The sequence below is a fragment of the Drosophila mauritiana genome, chromosome 3R, assembly GCF_004382145.1.
Source record: "Drosophila mauritiana strain mau12 chromosome 3R, ASM438214v1, whole genome shotgun sequence".
Classification (NCBI taxonomy): domain Eukaryota; kingdom Metazoa; phylum Arthropoda; class Insecta; order Diptera; family Drosophilidae; genus Drosophila; species Drosophila mauritiana.
In genome coordinates this window covers 26,701,083-26,719,755 of record NC_046670.1, presented here as the reverse complement: position 1 = coordinate 26,719,755, position 18,673 = coordinate 26,701,083, and the positions used below count along the sequence as shown (strand labels likewise).

The window sequence follows — 18,673 nt, the reverse complement described above, 5'->3', positions numbered from 1 at the left end:
CAGAAAACTAATTACGTTGTGAAAATATATATTAAATTAAATTATGGACAATTTATATTTAAAGTACTGATTGGCAAGTGTCGCTGGACAAAAGCGGATTGCCAAAACCTCTGATGGACAGACGTTTTAGAGGCGTCTTCATAATGAAATCTCACGTCCTCCTGCTTGGATTCCTGGTCACCCTTGTTGGCATCCTTAGTCATGGAAATGTCGATGCAGCTGGACTTTTATCCTCGTCGGCACAGACCCAGGGATGCCAATGCTCCCTCACGATGTCCTGCAGCTGTTGCCAGAGTGTTTCGGTTGATCTCCTGAATCAAAATAGTACCGGTATGTAGCTAGGATACACACTTTCCTATAACCCTTACCTTATTCAAATTCCCCTTCAAGTCTGCCTCACTTTGGGCATTGGCTTGACCAGTGGAACCATCAATTTGGGGGCCACAATGGATGGAAATTCGGTGGCCGCGTTCGCCATCAGCACCACCAAGCCGCCCACATATTGCATCCCCGTCATCTCGATGGTTTCCGTGGACATGTGCATTAAAGTAAACATCAAGGTGGCAGGAGTGGCGGTCAAGGCCTGTCCCACCTTTTATACCAACTATGCCACCAACCAGGTCGTGAGCTACGATTTTCCCTGCATCCAAGTGGGCATGGACGGAGTTAGCCTGATCTAGAATACATATGCGCCACCCAAAACACACACCGCTTCTTTCAAGTTTTTTATTCTGTATGCTCTTCGTTAGGTTTATAAAATGTTCAGCAGCTAGCCGGGAAAATCGCTATATACAAATGTTACTGGTCAAATGCACAGGATCCGCAGATCGATCCAGGATACACTGCATTCGACAGCTAAGCTTAACGAGTAAGGCTATTAAACAAAAACAAGTGTTATCGGTGAAACCCATCAGCCCAAACCACAAGAGAAAAATTTACAATAAACTTACAACTGAAGATCACAAAGGACTCCTAACCACAGAGGCTGGTCTCACGAATTCTACCAATTATACATATTATGTTGGGTCTTCCTATATTGAGGTAAGCAGCAGATAATCTAGGCTTCGCATCGGGATTCTTTGTGGGGGCACTTCGAGAACTGCTGCCAGTGCACCCAGAATTTGGATCAGTTCGCTCGCAATCGCTCGTACACCTTGTTTATCGGATATATCAACTAAAACTATGCTTGGACCAGGCCACTCTGGTTGCCCAAACAGCTCTGCGCGTCCCGGCCAAGCGGGGCTGCATCGCCTCCAAGGGACGCGGACGCGGATGAGGCGGGCACATCGCTCACGATCGCCTTGCACATGACCATCCTGACTCCGGCGAGGAAGTCCGAGAGGTAACATCATGTGGGTCGTGACGGAGCCGGCGGTTTTCGCTCCAGGGACGAGGATTGCAGCACGGCGGGAGGTGGCGGTGGCGGAGCACTCCGCATCCTGGGCACCGGCTTCTGGTCCTTGCTGGCCGTGGCCAGTGAGTCCCTCAGCACCTTTGGCTGCGTCGTTATGACCTTTGGTATGGTTCCCAGATGCTTCGACGTGCCATCCGCACCGCCCTCCAATCGCACCGACTCGATGGACGAGGACACCCGGCTGTTGCCCTCCTCGTCCAGCTCGTTTCCCACCTCCACCTCGTCGTCCTCATCCTCGTTCTCCTGATCCTCGATCAGGGCGCGGAACTCTTGGATCGATTCGTTAAGCACCCACAGTTGTGACAGCAACGAGAGATCTAGTTGACGCAGTCCGTTCTGGAATGAACAATCGAGTACAGGATTAGTACTAATTCGTGATACTTTGAAAGTTACTTAGTTACTTAGTAATACTCAGTGTGGGCGTAGCCCGTTGATTTATCTGTGCAAAGTAGTTACTTTACATTTTATTGATTCAGATTGCCTTATCCGAAATATATATCTCGTCTGGCTGGCCGGCCGACCATGAATAATCCCAATACCCATGTCCTCCTTTAGTTTTGGCCTGTATTGACGCTTGTGGTCAAAATGAAAGTTCCCCTGTCGCTGTCGAGTAGGAAGGAAAAATCTCATTTGTCAATTAATATCGCGGCATAATATCGCGCCAAAAGAAAAGCAGAAAAACTTTCTGCAGCCGCCGCAGCATCGTGGTATTAGCCAAATCCGCTCAAGCCGGCGTTTTCGCTGACGACCAACTCCCACCTGGCTTACTAATGCATTCAGATTGACTGCGAAAGCAAATTAAAGTTGAGTTAATAAGAAGTGACTGTCACTTGAGCGCAACTCAACATTTAAATATATAAAATATTGAAATATTTATACATATATTTAGTGGCCATAAGTCAAGTGAAGAAGCTTTCCCTTGGCGACCGCTGGTCCAGAAAAACCACAAAACTCAATTTTCCTCACTTCCGTCTAGAATACGGTTAGCAATTAGTCATTTGAGGTTTCCTCTTCAATATTCAATACTTCTGCATCGGCTAATTTTCCGCTTTTCCTCAACTTTCCCAACAACGAGGAAGTATCTACGTGTTCTCCGCTAAAAAATGCCCATCTCAGTTTCTTCTTTCTAACCATTTGCCGTTGGCCATGTTAAGTGTGTGCCAGTTTTTGCCGGATTAATGCCGGCTGTACAAAACCTTTCGGCTTTTCGCCACATTTTTGGCGGGGGCGTCGCCTCGGGTCGAATGTGAATTAGTTGCAAATTAACATACTACTGGCAGGGTTATCCGTGGAAAGTCGATCCAAATAGAAGTGTGCTAATGCCATTAGCTAGCTTGGCCAGAAAGTAAGTAGGCCAATCGGGTGATAGGCAAGCAATCTTGATTAGAAGTCATGCTGGTTAGGTATGAAGTATCTAGAATCTATATATATGTATCTTTCAATAATATTTCCATCTTTGGTATTTCTTTTAGTTTTACCAATTCGTCTGCTGTCATAAATCGAATCGATACGTGTATAGTTGACAATTTAATTAGCCCTAAGCCCTTTGCGCTAAAATTGCTTTGTGGCTTGTATTGAGTGGTGGCAAGGAGGCTTTGCCGCAAGCAGAAGCCCTAGAAGTATCTGTAAATGCAACAGCGCCAAATGGCAATGAACGCTGCAAATGCCAGACAAGGCTGCCACCGCCCTGCCGCATAAATCAGTGCATATGTATATATATACAGCTAGATATAGACACGCGGATCTGCCCAAGATCCAAGATAAATACTGGCGCGTTCTATCTTTAGCCGCGAAGCCATTCAGCTCACATCAAACATTTCTGCACCGATGCGTGAACTCCGCAGCCGAACGCGGCACCTTTTCGCGAAATGCGGAAGATCAGGAAACGGGAAGGAATCTCAGCGATTTGCTGGGGTAATGGAACCGCCCAGATGGTTGGCCATTTAGCTATCCGGACATTCGCGAGTGCCATCTATTGATGATTTGTGTGCTTTATGTGAGCGGTATAACTGGAATATACGATCAGATCCGTAAGGCTTCTTCGCACCCTTTTATGAACGTGTGTGATTCTCCGCACGGATTCAATTAACTCGAGAGGCAGGCAAATGAGGCAACTTGGGATTGCAGAACGAATGTGTATCTTTACATGTGGCAGGGCCCCCGGCAAGAGGTTGGCGTGTCATGTTCGCGGTCTGATAAACTGAGCTCGGTTCGCATGTGCCAAATAAAGTGGAACAAGTGAGAAGCGATTAGCCACAAATGGGGGTATTTCTTGGCCAAGTCTCTTCAGACTCGAGATTCGAGCTGCGAGACTGTAGACTTGAGACTTGGCCTAATCGGCAGCCGACGATCTTGGAGCCGGAGAAAGAATGCCCGGGCCGGGCTTGGTCGTTCAAGGCCGTTTTATGTAAGCCGTAAAAATCCATTTCATGCATTGATGCATTTCTTCTCACAAACTGTCCGCTGGCTCTTTAGTGGCTTAGCTAGCTGCCTGCTTTGCTTTTGCTGCCTTTTTTTTCGTTCATAAATTTAATTTGCTGCCATAACCGAGGTATCTGGCAACATAAATTAGCTGAAGCGGACCCGCTTTGTTGTTGCTTTGCTGCCAGCTTGCTTACTTGCTCACTTGCTTACTTGCCCACTTGCCCGATTGCCAAGTTGCCAGCTTGCCAGCTTGCCAGTTTGCTGGATTGCCTGGCTTAATGGCTGCGCATGCGCTGATTAGTCGTACTCCTGTTTTCTCCCATTGTGGCCCCACTCCGATTTATTTCTCCCCGATGCGTTGTGTTGCATTAACCGGGTTTATTACTTCATTTTCATCGTTGCTCACATTAGAGATGGTGCCGCTGATGGCGCTGGGAATGGCGGCTCTAACAATTGAGCGTAATTTGACTTGACAATCATCTATTAATATGGGGGGCATAAGGTAGAGTGCTTTCAAGCCAAGGAATAATTGCAATTGGGGTTACAACAGAAATATAACAAAAATCTAGGTCTAAGGGAGTCAATAGATCGAGTTGAACTTGTACAAACATCCGTTTCTTTGTTTAAGCAAATGTAAACGCATTAATTGTGGTAAGAAAAGCATGCTTCTGTAGAATGGATAATCGCATTATGCCGCCGACTGAAAGCCGATCTAATAACCCAATAATAACCCACTACCGCACTGACCTTCGGCAAATATTTACTTTCAATTCGTCTACAATCTACAATATCGAGTGAGTAAAAGCGGCTTTATTCAAATACGGGAGTGAGTGAACAATGCATATCAGTAACTTGGGTTCACCAAGAAGGCTAACCACTCAATCTCTGCCCAGTACTCGGCATTCGAAAGCAAAAGCAAAAGCGGCCAACTAGCATAATTGCAAAATAAGAAACACATTCACACACCGGACCCATACCCATACCCATAGCCATATACCCATACTTACTGGCTTACACACCCACCGAACTGAGCGATCAGAGCTTGAATCGTTAATCAACCGACCGAGACCGAAACATTTGCGAAAACCATGGAAAGATAGTTCAGATGGGTCAGCACAGCGATACCCTAACAAATGGTGCTGGTAATTAGTTTAAAAAATAAACCCAAAATCACTTCCCCATTGATTCGGATCTATTTTTGCGGAGAAACGAGTGTTTCCTTCGAATGCCAGGGCTTTATCTCCGCCCGATGGCATTTCGACTAGATTGTGGCGGCCCAACTTGGCCCGAAAGTGACTAAGACCCGGTAGAGTTAGATAAACAAGGCCCGGCGATATTGTGGCAACGAATGGATTCAAATGCCCCGCAGCAATAACACAAAATCACAAATGGTTGGGCAAATACAATGACCAATTAAAGTGTCATTGGATTTAGGCTTTGTGGCGGCGAAATCTACGAGCTAATAGAATCGCTTGAAGCGCGTGAAATGCGCGTGCAACAATCATATTGCACAGGAAATGTGGCCCACAAATATACCATTTGCGCCCAAGACCCCGTCTCGACCACGTCCTAAAAGCCATATTGCACAACGGCAGACATGCAAATTGCGCAAAATGCTTTAAATGGTGCACAATTTAGTGTTTATTTCCAATTGTCGAGCGCCGCCACAGATCGACGTCTAAATCGGAGCAGCACGAAAAGTCAGAAGACTTCGCTTTTGATTTGATCCGAGACTTGAGTACCGCCGAAGTGGCCGCTCCTAACCCAAGGCTTACTACACTTGTGGGGGGTGCTTACACCCACGCCTAAGCGGGCATTAAACAGGTTCTTGCGACCATAATGCCATGGAATCTATCTATCTATATGTATCGAAGCCGCAGCCGCTGCCAGCCACCAAACCAAATTAAATGTGAAAGGTTTGGCCAACATTTAGACTTTGCCCCGCCGCAGAAGTTGCCATTAGGCGGCTGAACTGCGGCATACCCAGCAGGTCAATAAAGTTCACTTCCAAATGCAGCTCGTACCCTCGAGATGGGTGTTATATTTCGGCACTAGAGTGACAGCACGCGCATAAAAATAGCTTGCTTCGTCACTTCACACAACTGGTTCCTGGCTTCGCTTAAGATGCAAATTTTATGAAATACTTTAGTTCCAAACTGAGTCAGTGGTCGAAAGTAAGGTGTTTCGGCATTCTACAGATACTTATACCTATAAGGAATGCCTATAAACTCTCCAATATAAACAAAATATATATGGAAGCAATCGTACGGCACTCGCTTTCATCCCAACTACAATAAAATATGATTGAGATCTCACCATTTCCTTCCGCAGCGTCGCAATCTGGGCATCCAGAGTGCTGCCCGCCTCGACCGCCTGGGGGTTTCCTTTGGCGGATAAGCTGGGGGACTTGGCCTCGGATTTGGCCACCAGCATTGGTGGTGTGGATGTGTTTCCGTTCGGCGAGGAGGGCAGTGACTTATCGGTGGCATGCTCCTTGGTATCCTGTGTCTCCCCAGCAAGAGTGTCGCTTGGTTTTCGGCTGACATCGCTGCTGTTGTTGTTTCCTTCCACATCGCTCAGGAGTCCCGAATCGGAGCACAGTAACTTGTTGAAGCCGATGAGAGATTTCGGCAGCGGGGGCAGCTCGCAAGCCGAGTTTCCACTGCAATGAGAAGATTGATTGGAAGACACGGATCAGTATCATGGAGTACAAACTGGGGTTAAGTACATACAGTTTAGTTCCAGCCCAACTATACCTTTGCTTGCCACCCAAATAGCCATAACCCTGCCAATAACCAATCACATGACCATCTAGACCATCATCACTCTCCTTCTCAAAACCATCAGTACCATCATCATCGTCCTCCTCCTTACTGCGATGGATCATTTCACTTAGGATCAGGGGCAGAACGGTCGCCTCCCCGCAATCACTGTCATCATCGTAATCGCTGCAGGTGGTGGGCGTGCCACTACGCCCGATCCTCAGCTCCTCGTCGTCTTTCTCGTCCAGGTTGAAGAAGCCGTCCTGAAAACGCTGGTACCACTTCGCCACGTACTGCGCACTGGGGCAGAAGGGCCCAAAGGCGTTGCGGCACTCCTCAAAGATCTGGGCGGGATGCAGGCGGCGCCGGAAGCCAAACAGTATGCACTGCTGCAGCTCCACGGCCGAGGGCGCCGGAATGGGCGTCAGAAAGAGCTCGTCCAGGTCCTCGGACATTTTCGGTGGCTTTGCGAGACGGCGCTTGAGACTCCTTATGACATTAGCTGCAAAGTTTCCGATGGGGAAGAGGATAGGTGGATCTTTTAGATATCATATCGCAAGCGCGAGAAAGCTGGTGAGGCAAGAACTCCTTGGATTCAACGCATGTTCCTCGGTTTCAACAGAGAACAGAACACAGGAACACAGAACAGAAAAACAGAACACTGGATGAGGTGATGGATCTTGCGGCATGGGATATTATCAGATGTTGTTGGTTAGGCACAGCAGGTGTTATGGCGTATTTGGGTTATTTTCAGAGAGAACGACTTATGACATAAGCTGCTAAGTGGATTCAAAGGTAATATAACTTCATTAACAGCACATCATGGCTAAGCACAGAATCTGAGAGCTGCCTTGGTAAATCATTAGTAATTGTAGATTACAGCTTGAACAGATAGAGATCGCCAGCTCTCGAAAGATTGTCCTTTCAATCTCAATCTGTAATATTAACACAGGCATTCGTGTGTACAAAGATACATGAGAACATGGCCGGGTATGCGAAAATATAAAGTTAGGTACATAATGCAGGCCCAACTCCATTCGTCGCAGAAACCAGACAGACACGAAGGCCACCAACTTATGGCTTTTAGAATGCTAGCGAACGAGTTCAAAAATTTGCTAAACAGTCGGTTCAGTCAGTGGCATCAAAGGCCATAATATAGTTGCAAAAACGTGGTCAATGCAAGAGGTAATTTGGTTAGTGACTTCATTTGAGCGCAATGGAGATTACGAGGCCAATAAACGCCATCAAAACAGCCCAATTCTCAGCGGAAACTCGTTGTATCTAGAAGTATTATGAAATGTATCTAGAGATTTAAATAGAAGGAATGTTTGTTTGACAATAAATATGTTCGCATATTGTGCAATCCACCTGTTTACTATTTGCCCATATTAAAAAGTCGTTTAGCTAAATAAAACCCAGCTGGTTCTACATCATTTCAAAGGGCTGGCCGACCATATAGCCAAAGTCAACACCTTTCATCTATTTTCGACCCACACGTCCGACTATTTTGAATATGCGAATTGAATCCGTCAGCAGCCAATTGGTGTCTAATTAAAGCGCATTTCAACTGCCATTCGAACAAGGAATCATAATCATAATAATAAATGGGATTTTGTGCTGAACCGATATTACGTCATGGGGAAAAGCGAGCTATGCTGCGCAGGGCAAGGCTGGAGGTCAACGAATACGAGTGTGATCTATACAAACGTGGGCGATGAGTATATCCTAAATGTCTCACATGTCGGTTAATGAAAACACATGGGAATCATACGGATCCGCAGGTTGTTACTTTTCAAACAGCCGATGATGTTGTGAAGTAATAACACATTGGAAAAACACTGCGGCAACAACATATTTCTTGAACAACACACAAATCAACACGAAAACTTTGTATTTCTGGTATTTATTTATTTGCGAAGCAGAGGCAGCGTATAGATATTATTTTTACTACTCGCACAGCATGTCTAATTTGATTTGCTAATCTGTCATTTTTATCTGAAGAATTCGAATTCACACAGCTGCGTAAACATTGTCATTAGAAAGGGTCTGCGATTCAGCGCGTACTCACAGATCACGATTTGAACAAACAGTATGGGAAAAATGAACATATAATCTGTGTTTCCTCGTTCCGTTTGGCGTGGATATATTGTTTGTTTCGCTGCGAAATTCGCGTGCAACTAAAAATTAAATGCTGCCACTTTCGGCCACGTTGGAGCGCTGAGCGCTGAGCGTTGGAGCACCCAAATCCCATAGAGAGCGGCCCCAAGGAACCGCAACCTGAAGACAGCCAAACAGAGACGCGAAGCCAAGCGATTCACGCGATCCACGGAGCACGGAACGGATCGCTATGCTCTCGAGAGTGAGCGTTGGGGATCGAGACAAAAATAATACAAATATATAAGAAGAAATGAGCAAATTGATTTAATAAAAAATCAAATGACAAACAGGGTGTATTTCCGGGGGTCAATGGCTTGATTATCCAATACAGTATCTATACAGATCTATCATAACGTTCTATGATGATCCTTAGTTCCTCCAGCTCGTTAAAGCCTTGTTCCCTTCACTCAACCCCTTGGAAAATCCAATAAAATGCAAGCACTGGAGAACCCTTGTCTGATTTTTCTGGAAAGTCGTAAAATCTTCTTAACAGATCCAGATCCGTAAGATCCCCAGTTGTGCACCACCCTGTAGAGGCCCTGTCACCATCGCATCCCCGGATATTTTTAGATATAACAAAATAACACGCTCGCGCCGCTGTAGTACATCATGTACGGAATAATCGGACGACTCTCCGACGATCCCAATCCGTATAGCCGGCAATCGCCGAGGAAGCGTTCCCATTCCCATTCAGAAATGATGCAGCCGTCAAAGACTTGTCTTGTTTCGGACCCCAACTGCGTCACTTTTTTTATCATTTATCAAATTTTATCATTTTATCATTGCAAGAGGCGGGGCAAGAGACCAAAGCGAATTGGGACCGTGCAGCGGAATGCGGCAGTCTATATATAACCCGTAAACCGGGTGGAGCACGGATCCACGCAGCGCTGTGACCCACAGAGGCAGTGCATCGAGTGGGCAAATTATGCGGACAATGGCGCAGGTGGCGAATCGGAGCACGCACATTGCAGGATGCGGCATTGCGGCAGAACAATGCGATGTACTATATAGTGGACTTATTTATATGCTATAGTATGGTAGCGCCATGGCGATTTCTCGACGCACTGACTGGCTCTACGTACGTGGTCATAATACCAATGGGTGACCCAAAAATTTCACCACTTCGCATTTATGAGCTTTCCTTGGCCAAAACGCCCGGCTGACTGGCGCAACAAATGGCACTCGGCGGGCTGAGAAGGTGATAAAAGGGGCATTTAAATGGCTGGCGAAGATCTGTGGGTCAGTTCTTCGAGACTCAGCCGCTTCTCAGCCGTTTAATGAGGGCACGGTAAAGACTAATAACGCCGCCTCAGCTCACACAATCGGGTTCCAGTTTCTCACAGCAGTGGCTTTCTCACGCATTCTAATAAGGCATCGTTTTCCATTGTCTTCAATCTGCAGTCACCAGTCTTCAGGCACCAGTCTTCTGTCTCCAGTCTTCTGTTTTCTGTCTTCAAGACGGACTACTGGTGAGCCGAGTCCGGTGCACATTAAGTGAGAAGTTGCAGGGTCTTGGGGGAGTTATTATCGCCGGTTACTCACGTATTGTCGCCTCTACGTGAGCCACTCCCACCTGGCGGAAAGAAAGAAAGAAACCTTTGGGGGCAGCCACAAAATCGCTCATATCATCGCAGCGTTTTCGCTTTCATTCGAACTACTCAGCGCAGGGCCCATAAATTTCTATTTTCTACCCGGGAGTTTCTAAACAAATAACCAATAGTAGTAGTATGCAAATGAGCCAGCGACTAGAGCGGTTTAGTTACCCAAATAAATTGTATTGGCCTGTGCGGCATAGCATACATACGATTAGTCGCGCGTTTCTCTTTCGAATCCGACGAAAAGCGAAATTTTGATTTCGGTTTCCTGATTAGTAGAACGAACCAACTTGGCCACTGCCCCTACGAATGGCTTAATTTATGCAGATTCACCGTGTTCAGACCTTATTATCGTACATATAGCACGATATCGGCATCGGCAAAGGCCACTGCTGAGACTTTGTTAGCCAGCAACTGAACACAACTCAAAGACTCAAAGACTCAAAAGCGAAAGCACCGCAATATGAGCGGGACATTTTTGAGAATTCAAAAATATGCAAGACACGCTATTGATCCCATTAAAAATACACGTATTAATACGAAAAGAGGGGCTCTGATGATTAATTGCCTTTGAAGCCATAGAGGTATTACCACTCGAACTCTAAAAGGTGTAACCCACGAAATGATCTAATATATTCTATATAATATGCCTAAATACGACCATAATGTATGGCTAGAAAAGTTTATATCTTAGCCAAGAAGTCTACCTCATTTTACATAGATTAATAAACCGAGGGCGTACGAATAAACAAGACTAATGCGAAAAGCCAAGAGCTATTCAAATTTCCTTATGTGAAAGTAAAAAGTAAAATGTTGGCTGTGCAGCATGGCGACCACAAGCGAATAAAGTGAATAAAGCGAATAAATCCGTCCACTTGACCACCGAACGGAACAGGAAACTTGGGCAATACTCGCGCACCTGAGATACGAATCTACAAATCTGCGCCAGCTTGGCTCAGACTGCCATTTGCTATTTTTGGCCAGACATCTGCGTGGAGTTGTTGGCATTAAAAATTAAACAAAATAAGGCAGCGCGACTGCCGAGCGGGGGCAAATTAAGTGGGAAACGAGGTCTCAACGCGGGAAACATATGGAAGCAATTCGCCCCAAAGGCCCTTTGTTTCAGTAGAAAAAAACAGCAACTGAAGTAAAACCTATCAATATAGCACCACATCAGTAGCTACTGATTAGATAAATACATGTAAATGCAGCCTTATCTTTGCTTACTTAAAGCTGCAGCCTAGATTATATCATTAGTAGTTCATAAACTGTAACAGAGCGTACAGATACAGATACAGAGTCTTGGCTTTATGTAAGCCAAGTTAGGCAGGCAGGCAGGCAGGCGGCCCACACTCGTGGACGAAGTGGAGTGGAGTCCAAGACTTCATCCACTTTTGGCTTCCAGGTGCAGGCTGCTTTTCCGCATGTTTGTTTTCCGCTAAAATCAAGTTTATGCTGGCTCGCTGGCGCAGAGTCTCTGGGTATTTTGGCCACTTTCTGGCAGGGATTGTCGTCCGTACTGCTCACCTTGTAAACTAGTAACACTCATTTGGGCACGCGTTTCTGGTACAAGACGCGGCCACTCACTACTCACCACTCGACCAATCACGCAATTAATTGAGTTGATCTTTCCCAGAAGTTTCTCTGCGAGAGGTCTTGGGACGGAGCTTAAGATCCATTGACCTGATAACTAAGAGAACAAAGGGGTAGTTGAACTCTGGCTATCTGTCGCATCATCTTGGGATACTAGCTGCTAGCCAACTGAAACGGAGGCATATTACGCAGAAGTACTACGAGTATGAGTGCGAGCACACCTGAAACTCAGTCAGTCAGCAGTTTGCCGAGTCACCTGTCGTACTCTAACGGTTCTCACACTCGTAACAGCCTCAAAAACCTGACTTGTGTATCTTTGGCAAACACAGAAATTACAACGCCGCCACCTGAAAACTGCCGCCTGGCTGACAGCCATCAAGAGTCAAGACTCAGCTCTGAATCCGAATTGGAATCCGAACCGGCCATGATTTTAATCGCAGTTGAAGGTGTTACTTCGACTAGTTTCTATGGAGCTACACATAGATGCAGACCCATTTATGATATAGGTAAGTAGCAGGTCTGAAAGGATTATAGATAGCTATTCACATGTTTATACTTTCGGTGAAAGCTAATCACTTGTTCGATAGAAACGAACTATTGGCCCAAGTTGAAGCCCATCTTAAATGGAACTTAGGTAGCAGCTAATAAAAGCAGTGTTTCTTTAATGGCTTTCAAAAGCTTGGCTTGCATTTGTTGGATACGTATGTAAATCTCTGGCCGATTTCGTGGCTGGCTTTCATTCGCCTTGCAATTCCCAGAAAATTATGTTGGAAAATGATTGGTGGCAACGAGCAGAGCGAGGCAGTAATCAAGTTGCAGTCGTCGTTATTCAAGACATTACCACATGCAAGCATTCCATTTCGCTTTTTAATAACACTCACTCACAGGTGACAATTAAGCTCGTTTTTCAACGAATTATTCCGTGGCTAGCTTCTTTCGTTCTTTGGGCGCCAAACAAAAGGTGAATGAATTTTTTTGGGTTAAACTCACGGAAATGTCTTTATAAACTTTAACGACCTTTATACGAGCATTCTGTATATACTCACTTATACTATATAGAAGAACGGAAAGCGGTAAGGCATTCCTGATAACGGCAACCATTATGCAAATCGGATTGGAAGGAGCATTAACTGGGGCCTCATTGGGATTGGACTGATTGAATTGGAATTTATTTTACAACGCTTGCGTTGCACTTGCAACAGTTAGCCACGCCAATGGAAGTGGCCATAGATGTGAGAGTATCTGCATCCGCTTATCCGTGAATCAGCTCGTATGCATGAGGCCCAATCCACACGTTCGGGCATTTGAGAGATGCAATTTGCAGTTGCATCTCGCCTTAGGAAATGACTTCTCGACAGAGCTCGCTTAAATATGCATTGATTGAGTGAGTAATAGATAAAGTGAAACACAATATTATTATCGGCACAAATGCCTGCATGAAGAGAGCGAGTCGCACCGAGTTATTTCAATTATACACGATTCGCTTTTGAAATGCACTTGTGTAATGCATGGAAAAATTAAACATTTTCCGCGCATTATACACACATTTAATGAATTTAATGAATAATAGAAATTCCCTCATATAATGCGCCATTTTTGGAGTTAATTCCAAGGCAAGATTCAAATTGAAGAAATATGCAGAATATTTCATTATTATTATTACTTTCTAACCAGAAAAGCACATGATCGGAGAACTTAAGCCCGTGATTTATTGGCAGCGTAGTGGCGACTTCTTTCGGCCATCAGAATGGCTATTGGGAGTCAATGAAAGCTATGAATCGTGTGAATAAGCAAATATTGGAACAAACATATATGCACGATATATGAAGTATCTTGGTCGTGTGGCGATGGCGCAAATGCCAAGCCAAGTGAGTCACGATAATCACTTTTCGCGGCGACAAACACGTACCGTATAGCAATATATCTATCTATACGGCTATATGGGAATACATGCGAGTATTTGTATTTATATGTTAATATGAGCCCAGGCCCAGTGTGTGTACCCGCTAAAATCCAAATTCGAGTCGTAAAAGAGCGCCTCCAAACGGGTTTTGGCCACTTCGATTCTGCTGCTGCTGCTGCTGCTGCCGCTGTTGTTTTTGTTGCCGCCGTTAAAATACTAACGAGATACCTAAATTGTTAATATCGCAAGCCTTTGCGGCTACTTGCTGCAATTGCAATCGGCATCGGGCCCAAAAGCTCGCACATGCAACGTGCAATGTGCAACATGCAACAAGCAACATGCAGCGAGCAGCAAGCAGCAGGCCACACTCGGAATGATGTCAGCAGAGATAAATTAATGTAAGCCAAACCTGTGCTGCTGTGAGAGATCTCACTCGGATGCGAGCTGCACAACAATGGAGCACCTGAAGATGAAGAGGTGCTCGGGATTGGGACTCGGTCTGCGATTCGGATGCGGATTCCGTGGGATGCGCACGCCCGATCAAAACCATGTCAATGGAGCCCAGCGAAACTCGGTGAAATAATTGCGGTAGCAATGGGCGATCTTGGATGATCGGGCTCAGCTCGAAACTATTACGACCTCCAACGTATGGGGCCGTTTTTACAGATCTTCAATTGATGGTCAAGATTTTGTTTTCCCTCGGCAAACAGCTAATTTCCCTACTCATTAACGTTTAATGAACGGCAATAGCAATAAATAATGTTATAGCTTCATTTATGGATGCTAAAACTATCTGTTCCTTCATTATCCACGAATCTCATTAGCTGCACTTACTGGATATAATTTTAATTAAATATATAACGAATGTTTTATAGGCATTAGTTCCTAGGATCAGCTTTTGCTATTTCTTCTAACAATTATCCATTGAGAAATAGTTTCGAAACTCACCGCTTTCCGTTGCGAGAACGCTTCTCGCTCTCGGCCTCCTTGACGCTGTCCCAGCTGTCGCCCACTCCCGAGGACATGTCGTCCAGCCGTTCCTCGTCCTCCATGCCCGAGTCCTCCAGGCTGATGTGGCAGCTGGTCAGAGTGACTGCCGTGCCGTTGTCGCCCACCTCGATCCAATCCGAGGTGCGGATGCGCTGGGATCGCTCGGTTCCGTAGGGCGAGGAGTCCGTGGAGCAGCCCGAGGGGCAGCGCTTCCTCGAGGACGAGCCCTCCTTGCCGATGTTCTCCTTCAGCGATTTGTTGACCGCGTAGGTGAGCGTGTCCTCCTCGTCGACGTCGCCATCGGCATCCTCCACGTTGTCCGCATCCACGTCCTCGGTGTCGGCATCATCTATGGAGTTGTAGCGCCTGCGAGATGCCACGCTTTTGGGCGTGGAAGTGGTGGGTGGGGGCGAGAGGGACTTGGCGGTGGGCAGCTGCTCCAGGGAGCAGGACTTGTTCCGCATGGCAGCCAGCTCCGAGATGAGCATCTCGTGGAAGGCCTGCTTCTTTTGCGGCGTGTTGCCCACGCTGATCGAGCTCTTCATGGTGCTGGTCTGGCCGCCGTTCACATTGATCCTCATGCAGTTGCCCGATGACTGGATGGCCAGGACATCGGACTCCTGCTTCAGGGCCTCGTGCTTGGTTATGATGGTGGTGTCGGCGGCTGCCTGCTTCTGGCTCTGGTTGATGATTATCTCCGAGAACAGACGCTCGGCGGCGTTCTTCAGATTGTTCTTGATCTCCACTGTCCGTCCGGACAGGAAACCTCCTCCATTGTGCGGGGAGGATGCCGGATCCTTCTGGCTGCCATCCAGGGTGGTCTTCGATCGCCTGAAGAGTCCATTTGATGATGGGCTGGGAGCCACCACCGGAATGTCTTCCACATCCAGAGTGGCCACGGGCACTTGTACAATTTTCCGTGGCCTGGGAAGCGGCTGACTGGCCGGCTGGAGGCCCGCCCTCTCGAAGTCCACCTTTCCCAGGCTCAAGCGGGTGTCCTTGCGGGGCGTGGTCTGAGGCGTGCTCCCGATCACGCTTATCGAGTTATGCCGGTTGACCGTGACCACCGAGGTCATTGAATCCCTGGGCTTGGCCGTGGGCACATCCGGTGCCTTGCGCAGCTTCAGGGGCTTCACCGGCGGCGTTGGCACCGCCGTGGTGGGCGTCTGTGTCTGGGCCTGTTTCTTGGGCAGATTGACCGTTGGCGACTTGTAGACCAAGGTACGACCCACTGCACTCAGCTGGCTCACGAAGGTGGGCTTCTTCTGGATGATCGGAGGGGCTCCTGCTCCATTGGCCAACTGGGCTGCTGCTTTGGGCCTGGGCGGCACTGGTGGTCCTGGCCGCTTCACCACCACCGTGTTGGTGGTGGTGGCTGCTGATCCGGCGGCTGTGGTGGCCATTGGTGGTGGTGGTGTCTTCGCTGTGCTGCACGTTCTCACGCCAAAACCGCACTCGAAACCAGTATTTTTAGGTCACTTCTCGAACGGCAAGTCAGAGACTACTGCGCTTATTTATTATTATTACTTAGCATAAGCGCGCAAATGGGAAACTAGTTTTGCTCTTCTCACATGGCGATCTCCTCCGCAGCTCCTCCTCACCACCTCATCCACATCTCCTCCGGCCTCTCGAGTGGATCTCTGATCTATTTTGAATATAGGCCACTGCAACGGAGCTAGTTGGATGCTGGATGCTGTAAGTCGGATTGCTAGTTGAACGTTGTATGTTGAATGTGCCAAGTAACACTTTATTGGTCGGCTATTCAGTTATTCGATATGGAATATAAGCATGGCCGCTCGGCTCTTTGCTCTTTTGCGAAACTCGTTTTCGATCTTTGGGGGGTTCTGTGGATTTTAAAGTGAAAGGGTTCCGTTTATTTTGGTTTTGGGTCTCTGCATCGGGCAATGGAAACTTTGCGACCAACAACGCCGCGCCATTTAATTGTTCATTATTTGGAAAAAGAATAAGCGACCTAATCCTTGGATTCTGATCTGTTTAAAGTGAAAGGGGATTGGTTTTATGACTTGGCCCTATGAGCTGGGAACTTTAATGCCTAGGGCTAGTTATATCAATTAACAAAGCTCCTCCATTCAGGTAATTATCTATATATATTGATAAACTGACAACAATATGGGTAAAACGATAAACAAAAGACTTAAGTAAAACCATATAGGCACTGAAAACACTCTTTATAAGTCGGGGCCTTTAAAAGAATGGCGCTGGCAATTAACGGTTTTTGTTGTTTGCACAAAGAAGTTTCACTTTAGCACTGAATTCGGCACTAGCTGGATCTCGAGTTTACGATCTTTTAACGGCCTTTATTTGTTTAAATTTTACGTGTATAATTTAAGCACTGCACCCACACCCACGCGTAAATCACTGAACCGATTTTCAAGGCGGGGGAGCATGAGTTACAGTGTTTCGATTTTATCGGATCGGTTCGTTGGGAAAACCCCAAGATATGATAGTTATCTCTTGGATATTCTAATGAGTGAGTGATTCACCAAACAGTAAATGCTGCACTTTTGCGCTTCAAATAGCCAAGACCATTGCAGCGGACACACCAACTCACACACACCCGGGCACACTCACACACACCAGCACGCAGATGCGACCGACACGGATGCGAAAACGATTCGTTTTACGATACGATACAGATGCGATATATCCGCTGTACGATGCGCTTTGCACGAGAGCCAGAAGTGAACTGAAACCGAAACGGAGAGAAAGATTCGAAAGAGCGAGGCTCAGCGCACCTTGCTCAACATTGTTGTTGCTACACGGCCGTACGAGAGTGTGTGTGTCTGCGAGTGCGACAGTGTGGGTGCCTTGGATAAACGAGTGACGCGGCACAACTCGAAAAGTCTGCACTTCAAAGATACTTTTGCAGTCACGCAGTTACTCTATTATTTACCCAGCTGAATGCAAATAAATTCGGCTTATTTTTATTTGTATGTAAAATGAATTATATTTCGTTACAAAAATATAGGTAAGCATTTAAAACTATTGAGTAAGTTCTTGTAAGTTCATGTACAAAGGATTATTTTAGGAACAATTATTTCTTATATTCCACTGTGAGCACCTAAGTAAATAAGGAACTTGCCTTCTTAATTAAATAACAAATTAACAAGAATTTGAAATTGATTTAAAAGCAAATGGTTCTTATCATATGCTACTATCTAAACCCAACCCAAGATACACGGTTAGAGTTCCGAAAAGTTAGAAACCAAACGGGTTGAACTTTAAATTAACTACCATATAACTTTTCAACCGCAACCGAATGGAACCCAACCAGCTCTTATACACCGCTGCTCCTCTCTTTTAGCCGATTCTCCGCTCCTCTCCAGCTTTTCGGAAGAGAAACTTGGCACATGGCCAGAAGTGCATTGATTGCTTCTTGAAACGGGTGGTGCTGGAGTACGATGACGATGATGAGGTTCCCCGGTTGCCGGCGTCTGGCTGCTGTTCGGTTTTCATTTTTTTGGGGGGTCGTCTGGCGTTGCAACAGCTGTTGTTGCCGCATCGCGACAAAGCACCCGCCACCCCAACTCCCCAAAAAAAATCTTTATTGATTGCCTGTGCAAGTACCGGAGTACGTGCCTTAGGGTGGACTTTCATGGAGAATCTAATAGCATATATGCAAATTAATTATCACATACAACAAGAAAGCCAAGCATTAAATAAATTACTCATACGACCTGTTAGCCAAGCTAACATTTGCTCAAAGAGAACACGATTCCTCTTACGGAGGCATCCCATAACTTCATTTTTATGGTGAAAGTAAGAACAAAACCAAGACATCCATTTTACCTAATATTGCCTTTGGATACTGACA

General features: G+C 46.2%; 2 protein-coding genes across 6 annotated transcripts; one reads left to right on the top strand and one right to left on the bottom strand.

The window, feature by feature from the left end:
• The first annotated feature begins 143 nt into the window (after positions 1-143).
• Positions 144-680, top strand: LOC117142857. The gene is made up of 2 exons (XM_033307104.1): positions 144-330; positions 391-680. Exons 1-2 carry the CDS (start codon positions 144-146, stop codon positions 678-680), a joined length of 477 nt encoding a protein of 158 aa, XP_033162995.1.
• A 31-nt stretch (positions 681-711) lies between these two features.
• Positions 712-17,546, bottom strand: LOC117142855. 5 transcript variants are annotated; one of them, XM_033307097.1, is made up of 4 exons: positions 17,417-17,546; positions 14,797-16,682; positions 6,155-6,500; positions 712-1,750 (listed from the first exon to the last, which is right to left on the bottom strand). In XM_033307097.1, exons 2-4 carry the CDS (start codon positions 16,239-16,241, stop codon positions 1,349-1,351), a joined length of 2,193 nt encoding a protein of 730 aa, XP_033162988.1. In that variant the 5' UTR covers positions 16,242-16,682; positions 17,417-17,546; the 3' UTR covers positions 712-1,348. The 5 variants fall into 5 exon arrangements, with proteins under 5 accessions (XP_033162988.1, XP_033162989.1, XP_033162991.1 ...); XM_033307098.1 differs by having other exon boundaries at positions 17,431-17,544; XM_033307100.1 differs by having other exon boundaries at positions 17,437-17,544.
• Between the last annotated feature and the right edge of the window lie 1,127 nt (positions 17,547-18,673).